General features: G+C 39.9%; 1 protein-coding gene across 2 annotated transcripts in view; it reads left to right on the top strand.

Moving 5' to 3' along the window:
* The window catches only part of RIC1 (RIC1 homolog, RAB6A GEF complex partner 1), a 141,619-nt gene extending 135,007 nt beyond the window's left edge, over positions 1–6,612 (top strand). For both annotated transcript variants that reach the window (XM_073669017.1, XM_073669014.1), the window contains exons 23-26: positions 1,234–1,422; positions 1,696–1,873; positions 2,015–2,203; positions 3,428–6,612. In XM_073669017.1, coding sequence (XP_073525118.1) covers positions 1,234–1,422; positions 1,696–1,873; positions 2,015–2,203; positions 3,428–3,713 — 842 coding nt within the window. In that variant the 3' untranslated portion in view covers positions 3,714–6,612. The remainder of the gene's footprint in view (positions 1–1,233; positions 1,423–1,695; positions 1,874–2,014; positions 2,204–3,427) is intronic.
* Positions 6,613–8,652: the final 2,040 nt, after the last annotated feature.

The following is an 8,652-nucleotide window of genomic DNA, read 5'->3' as shown; positions in this document are numbered from 1 at the left end:
TTCTTTTTTTTTTTTTTTTTTTTTTTTTTTTTTTTTTTTTTACAGGTTCTATGGTACCCGGAACCGGAGGAGAGTCTCCTCTCCTCTAGACCTGAGTACCATCCGCACATTAGAACGCATGGAATGCGCATCTACATATACAGTGATGCGTAATCCATGCGATCTAATGCAAGTCATTGGCGGCGAAAACGCAGTGCTTCCGCAAAATAATTGGTAGTGCTGCGTTTTTTTCCGTAATGATAATCCGCAGCGGAAATTTCCGCAGCATGTGCACAGCACATGCGGATTATCATTGGGGAACATGGCAGCCCTTCTACCATGCTTTTAAGTGTTTCTGCAGCGTTTTTGCCGCTGTGGAAACGCTTAAAAAACGCATCGTGGGCACACAGCCTAACACAGACTGCTGAGAAACACGAACAATAGATTTATTACTTCTCTATTGTACCTTAGTGCATTAAAATTAGTCATCATGTCCCCTCCACTTTAAACCAGCTGGAAAGTTTTAATCAACAGGAAAAAAATGTTTTTCCTAATTTCTGCTGTCTAAACCTGGGGTGCGTCTTATGATAAATTGCGTCTTATAGTCTGAAAAATTTGATGTACAGTACAGACCAAAAGTTTGGACACATATTCTCATTTAAAGATTTTTTTCTGTATTTTCAGGACTATGAAAATTGTACATTCACACTAAAGGCATCAAAACTATGAATTAACACATGTGGAATTATATACTTAACAAAAAAGTGTGAAACAACTGAAAATATATCAAGAGAATGCCAAGAGTGTGCAAAGCAGTCATCAAAGCAAAAGGTGGAGAGTGTGCAAAGCAGTCATCAAAGCAAAAGGTGGAGAGTGTGCAAAGCAGTCATCAAAGCAAAAGGTGGAGAGTGTGCAAAGCAGTCATCAAAGCAAAAGGTGGAGAGTGTGCAAAGCAGTCATCAAAGCAAAAGGTGGCTACTTTGAAGAACCTAGAATATAAGACATATTTTCAGTTGTTTCACACTTTTTTGTTAAGTATATAATTCCACATGTGATAATTCATAGTTTTGATGCCTTCAGTGTGAATGTACAATTTTCATAGTCATGAAAATACAGAAAAATCTTTAAATGAGAAGGTGTGTCCAAACTTTTGGTCTGTACTGTATATTGTGCATACATTTTTTTTTTGTTCCTCATTAGAGCCATGTGATTTGAATGTGTTTATAAGTTTAGTCCTATTGCTATTATTCACAGCAATTGGAGAGCAGATCATGAAGTCCCAATCAACTGATAACTTTCTGGATGCTGATAGTGGTGTTCCAAGCGTCCCTCGAAGTCATACTTGGGTGGGAAGTATTGGAACTGCTCATCGAGAAATGGACTCTGGCTCATCTCACAGCCCTCACACGCAAGATGCACTCCTTTCTCCTTTATTAAATAAAGGTATGTACCGATGACATGTAGTAAAGGTATTTTAGCACTTTTAAGATATTACCTTTTAGTGTGGCATATCTACATCTACTTGCTGACAGCTTGTTGATTAGAATTTAGTTAAAGTTGGCGCTTAAGTTTTTTGGGGAAGATACTGGGATGTGCATCTGTCTTGGGTAGACCTCCCAGAGCTCCATAACTTTAGACATAAAAAGATATAATGCCCCACTTAATTTTATAATTTGTTTGAGACTAGTTGTTTTTCTTGAATTTCTCTATTTGTAGGAGATGAATGTAGCATTGGTTCAGCAACTGACCTCACTGAAACAAGTTCCATGGTGGATGGGGACTGGACAATGGTGGATGAAAACTTCTCCACCCTGAGTCTTACGCAGTCGGAACTAGAACACATTTCAATGGAGCTGGCCAACAAGGGACCCCACAAATCCCAAGTCCAATTGCGGTATGTGGTAGATTTGTAATAATTGATTGAGAGACAATTTGCTTTAGGTCTTGCTATATAGATGACCATTGGGTTATTTTACCAATACATTTTGTATACAAGTATTTCATATCGTTGTTTGGTTATTTCTTCTACCTACAGTTACCTGTTGCATGTCTTCATGGAGGCTGGCTGCCTGGAGTGGTGTGTGATCATTGGTCTTATACTTCGAGATTCTTCAGTTATTAATCAAGTATTGAACTTTTTGCAATGCCCTGAAGTCGCTGAGGAGATGTTACAGGGCATTCAGAATGGAATACAGGCTGTGGATACCTGGGCCCTTAATGACTGGTGAGTGTGAACATTTTGTAATAAATGTATCACTTAGTTGTTTAAATTAGCAGATATAAACATTTCTTTACCAATCTCTACATGTTCTTCAAGAGGTTGCAAGTTGATTACTGCAAAATTGGTACACTGTAACTCTCTGCCTCAGTGTACAATATGCCTTAGAATAGACCTGGGCAAAGTACAGCTACGGGACACGTTCGGGGGGACTGTGTGGGCAGTATACCGTGTGAGAAAGTTGTGGGGATATCCTACTGTGTGGGGGTTACTGGAGGCATTATATTGTGGGGGGCTGTGTGGTCTATCATTATTGTGTGGGAGGGGTGCTGTTTTACCATAATACTCTGTGTGGACCTTCATACTATTTGGGGGTTGATTGGGGGGCATCATACTGTGTAAGAAGAGATATAGGATCCATCACACTGTGTATTGGGGTGACTGGATGCAACATACTGTGTGTGGCAGGAACAGCGGGGGTATTATCTGTGTGTGAGAACATCATAATGTATGGGGGTGACTCGGTGCATCATATTGAGTGTGAGGGCATCATACTCTGTGGGAGGGGCTGTTGTTCAAGGTACATCTATACTTAAAGCTGAATGACAGTATGATTTATAAACTTTATAAAAAGCAGTAAATGATCTGGTTTTGACTAGTTGGCAAGAATACATTACAATAAGAATTATCTTAACATGCATTAGTAGTAGCACCTAGTTATCATGCTTAATTTTGCTCAATATTAAGTGATAAAAATGAATATCAAATTATAATAATAATAATGAGCAGAGTTACTTTTGAAGTTTTGTCTGGTCCTCCATAATAGTCGGTGTCTCTCATTTGACCCCTTGGAAAAATGAATTGCCCACCCCGGCCTTAGAGTGCCATGCAATAGTGATGTCCTGGTGATCTTGTAGTCCAACTGCTGCGATTGACTGCTGCCCTCTTGCTGTTATGACTGGGGTTTGGAGAAAAAGCTTATCTTGGCTGTTAAGGAAAAGGCATTTATGGTGTATTAACAAAGAATAGGATTTTCTCTAATTCTGTAATGTAATCCCATGTGAATCCCCTGGCTGTCCAGTTATAGTGCCTATTTAAGGTCGTATACCTTAAGAATAACTTAACAGATAATAGAACATGTACTTCCTCTCATCCAGACTACTTGAATTCTCTATTTTTTGCCTGTTGATGTGTTCATTTAACCTATTAACCATTGTGTTTATTCTCCAGCCCTGGATACAAGCCATTCCTAAACCTAGTAAAACCTCAACTTCAGAAGCTGAGCGAACTGACAGTGGAGCTAGTGCAACCTGAAATTTTTCAGCCCACGGTCATCTCAAAGGTCACGGAGCAATCCAGCCCCAGGGCGGAGGACAGTCGTAGCTCCACCAGCCACAGTGCCAGCCCTCAAAGTGACCCCGGCAGCTGTAACGTCAGCAGGCATGAGGAGAATGTGTCGAAACAAGAGCAAGACGAAGCTCTTCAAGAGGGAAGTTATGACTGCGTGATCTCTTAATACCGAGTGAGCTTCTCGGTCCCCAATCGCAACAGTATTATAGACTGAATCATTCACATGTGGCTGGTCACATAGCTGACAGTTATTATGGGTGTGAAACGACAACATCTTCTCAGTGGTTTCCACGAAACCATAACTCAGCAAATTGGAAGCCTTATGTTTATGTTTTGTTTGTATATCTATTTTTTTTTTCTTAAATACATTTTTATTCTTATTAATAAGAACTCCAAGGCAGTGTACATGTGGAATCAATTGCTCCTACGCCCTGGATACAAAACTGTGCTGAGCTGCATGGAAAGAAGAGAGGTCTACACCAAATGTGTAAGAAGCACCATAAAGAGGCCCCCACTAGAGAATCTGGAGTAAAAGCCCATCCGTATGACGGTGTAATCTTGATTTTATTCATACATTATGTGGTTCTAGCAGCTATTTCCCAGTTGAAGCTGTTAGAGTATCCACTTCAACCACATATTTATTTAATCTTCTCATAACCCAAAAATTGCAAGAATCTTCCAAGTGTTTGGGTCTCCTCCGTTTTTGGGAGGAGTATGAAGTAGGCTGTTGGAATGCATAATGTGACTTGTCATTCTCTTCGATGGATCCGCGGAGCAGACTTTGACATTGCTGAACATTTGGGTGCTATGATCTTTCTTTCGTACATCTGAATAGTTTGGTACTACAGTGTAAATAAGGTGTATTTTTTGTGAATACTTCTCTCCGAGCATTATAAAATTACAGTTTCTTGTTCTGAATTTGTAAGATAAAGTTACAGGTCCGTCAGCACCAGCCTGCCACAAGCTGGAAAGCCATTTTTTTTGCACTTTGCAATGGACACAACACTTGGTAATATCAGTTCATTAACTACACTGTGCTTCTACAGACTCATCATTTTAACTACTGTGATCCCAGAACAAAAATCCTTCTGTTGTCTAGCTTTTTAAATAAGGTACAATAAGGTTTTTATTTATTTACCTTTGTACAATAATTCACTTGAACATAGGTTTTTGTTTATTTTTTTGTAAATAATGTCAGCAATTATGTTCCATATTCCCTGCAGCATTAATTTCAGATGGATTTTTGACTATTTTATTATGACTTCCTCCATCTTTTTTATCTTCTATAAATTGTGTTTTTTTTTGGACGGAGAACAAGAACATACCGTATTTTTCGGACTACAAGATGCACTTTTTTCCTCCAAAATTTTGGAGGAAAGTGGGGGGGTGCGTCTTATAGTCCGATATACGTAAATACTGTGGCTGTGGGTGGTGGGGGATGTGTGGGAAGCGACAGTGGCAGAGTAGCGGTGTACAGAAGGCAGCAGCCGCCTGCTACAGCCTACACTGGTCCTGCTACTAAAGAAAATGAATATTCACTGCTCCCTACGCCCATGGGCGTGGGGAGCAGTGAATATTGATTTTCCTTAATAACCTGCACACTGTGCCCGCAGCGCGGCTCCTGGCATGTATGGTCCCCCTCATCCAGGTATGCTTGGCACCCCCTGATCCCCGTCATGCTGCACAGAAGAAAAATAAACTTTCACACTCACCTCTCTCCTCCAGCGCTGTGTTCCGCTCTGTGCCGGAATAGTCACTGCTCCCCACGCTAGGACTGCATGCGAGGGGAGCAGTGACCATTCATTCTCCCTAATAGCGCGCACGCTGTAGCCGCAGCACGGCTCCTGCTGCGCTCTGCTGTCAGCTTGCCCGCTATTAAAGGCCATGAATATTCACTACATATTTAATGACATACAGGGATGAAGGGGGCTATACATACAGGGATCAAGAGTGCCATACATACCAGGAAGAGGGATGAAGGTGCCATACATACCTGGATGGGTGTGAGGGGGGGCCATACATAACAGGATGAATGGTGCCATACATACCAGGAAGAGGGATGAGGGGGCCATGCATACCAGGATGGGGGATTGGGGTGCCATGCATATCAGGATGGGGATGAGGGCCACGTATAACAGGAAGGATGGGCCCTATTAACAGAATTGGGGGACATTACCCCTATAACAGTGTCAGCAGCAGACCCCCTCCCCCTTAACAGGGCATCATGACCACATTTTTTGCTTACATTTTTTTTCTATTTTCCTCCTCTAAAACCTTGGTGCTTCTTATAGTCCGAAAAATACGGTATATGAACACTCTGTGAAACCCCATCTCTCACTGTTGACGTCCCCAGATCCGAAGGCGAAGTCTGATATCCTTGCATAACAGTATTAAGATATAGAAATCAATCAGTTTGTACTGTGCAATTTGAACGAGAAGAAAAAAAGCATATGTATTATTTTATACAAGACATACATGTTTATTTTTATAATAGATCTATTTGATTATTATGTGGACCAAATGTTTCTAGTAAAACATCTGAATGTGCTGAAAGTTGAAGGGCGATTGTAACAACACAGGTTTCATGACAATGGTGGTGCAGTACTTGTAGTCACGTACTTGACTCCGATGTGAACTTGACGCGCGTCAGGACACTTGACACCCACTAAGTTTTCTTAAACGTGATTTATCACCACTCCTGACAAGCCTGTTTTAAAGAGGTTTTCCACCCTTTATTAAAAGTTACCAATGATAAAAATCAAAGAAGCCATACTTACCCAGGAATCCAACCTGCTGCTATGATAGTCTCTGTCAGACCAGGAGTAATGATGTCTCCTCCACCAGTCATTTAGCTCTGTATCCAATTAGTGGCTTAGTGATCAGGTCACTGGTAGTTGTGACCTAATTCTCTCTGGGCTGGAGAAACCATCAACAGAGGGCAGATTCGGGGGGCAAGTATGGCTTCTTTTGAGGATTGCTAAAAATAAACCCTTTAAGTAAATACTTCTATTTTTTTAATAATTCTTTGATGTGCCATTCTTCTGTTAATATTCCTAAATTTTTATTATTTGGAGGGGAAACACCAGTTTGTGAAGGTGAATGGTACCACTCACAGTCCACCGTCTGCACCTAAAATGGAAAGAATGCTCAAAATAACTGTATCTTGTTTGAAAAAGGATTACAATTCATACGTTGGGTCAACGACACTGCTGCTAATTGGACGTCATCATTTTTATAGGCAATTTTAGGAGGACACTCTTAGGTTCAATATGGCGGATATACAAACTTTTCTTAACCACTAAGCTGTTGTAACGTAGGCACAGTCCTGTGAGCCTTTTCTTATATCCCATTAACATATTAAGATACTATGGTTGAGATACAAGTAACACACTTAACAATGTCATTAACCCAGACATTGGGATCATTGGATGTCAATGAGAATATATACAGGTGAATCCATATTGGTTAAACACAGCAAAAGGACAAAAAAAACATAGCAGAAAAAACACAGGTCACAAAACTAATGCAAAAAATTAGAAAAAAGTCAGCTCACGCAAATGAAAGTCCAATGCACAAGAACTTGCGGTGCCACAAGAAGGAACAGGAAAAAAAAAAAAAGATTTCCAGCATCAAGATCTTCCATTAAAATTCATAATTTTATTAGAAATTAAAAACAAAAAAATCGCAATACCGGCACCAGAAAAAAAAAAAAATTTCTGTGTACAGATTTTTACTAGGTTTTTTTTTGGTGTTGGTAAAGAGATTTTTTGTTTTTAATTATTAATAAAATTATGACTTTTAATGGAAGATCCTGATGCTGGAAACCTGTTTTTTCTTTCCTTACATGAGTAATGCACTTACAGGATGCAGCAGCATTGGATTTGTGCCTTTTTTTTTTTTAAATTCACATTAATGTAGCAGGGGTCTGTTCCCCTTTAATTCTTCCTTGGAAATAAATGCTGAAAGAAATGAGAAATCGTGGAACCATTTAGTCAAGAGTGGTGTCAATGCAAACCAAGGCTATATTTGTCACATATATGATACATTTTCACTATCTAATGGAGAGAAAAACTGTGTTTGGGATCTCAGTGACGCGGATTTAGAATAGTCATGCGTCTGATCTTTAGCTAAATCTGTGGGGCTGTTTTGTACACGTGATAGATGACATACACCCCTGGGTTGCATTTATGCCTCCATTACTCACATTCCCGATATGTAGTTGACCATAAATTGTAGTTGTCAGCTGGTTATTACTTTGTAAGTTTGTGGTCAGGAGTAGTGTTGAGCGAGTATGTTCTATTAACCCTTTCGCCGGGTATGCTCGGGCCAAGCTCCGAGTAGTTACAGCTGCTCGGTGATATGGTTGAATCGCTCCCGTGTGCATGATTTGCGACTGTTTGACAGCTTTATTACATGGGAGGAATGTCTATTTCTTACACAATCCTCACATGTAATAAAGCTGCCAAACAGTTGCAAATCATGCACACGGGAGCGATTCAACCATATCACCGAGCAGCTGTAAATACTCGGAGCTCGCCCGAGCATACTCTGAACAGAACATACTCGCTCAACACTAGTCCGGAGTAAAGTCACAGGACACCGATTTCAAATTACTTACAGTTATTTGGAGCGCAACGAAGGGTAATTACAAGAGATGGGTTCTGTACACCAATAAATGTAATGTAAGAGCCAAGTAAAAAATGGACGGTACTTTTAAATAGAATACTGTTCTGAAACCTGTGCTTGATTTCTTTTTTTTCCCCTTCATTTGGATACCGTCTAGAGTTTTCTTCTTCCAGATACATTTCTGCATTTCTCTTACAGTCTATGGACAAATATCTCCTGGAATTTGTTACATTGCTCAATGCACAATTCTGTCAGACACTACTTCAAATACGTGCAATAAATTATTAAAGTAATAAAGCTATCATAACTTACTTTTCCATACATTTGACTTGTTTTTATTATGGTTTCTTTGATCTTATGTTTAGTTTTGCTTATATGTGTGAGATTTTTTTGTGATAAACAAGCTTATAGATGTCCTGAAGGTATGCACACATTCTGCCAAACAGAGCCTATCACTTAGACCTAGGCTACACGCACAA

The sequence above is a fragment of the Phyllobates terribilis genome, unplaced genomic scaffold, assembly GCF_046119375.1.
Source record: "Phyllobates terribilis strain yellow unplaced genomic scaffold, ASM4611937v1 Scaffold_1__5_contigs__length_1240528914, whole genome shotgun sequence".
NCBI lineage: Eukaryota > Metazoa > Chordata > Amphibia > Anura > Dendrobatidae > Phyllobates > Phyllobates terribilis.
Note: the sequence above shows the minus strand (reverse complement) of the source record. Positions and strands in the feature narration are given on the sequence as shown.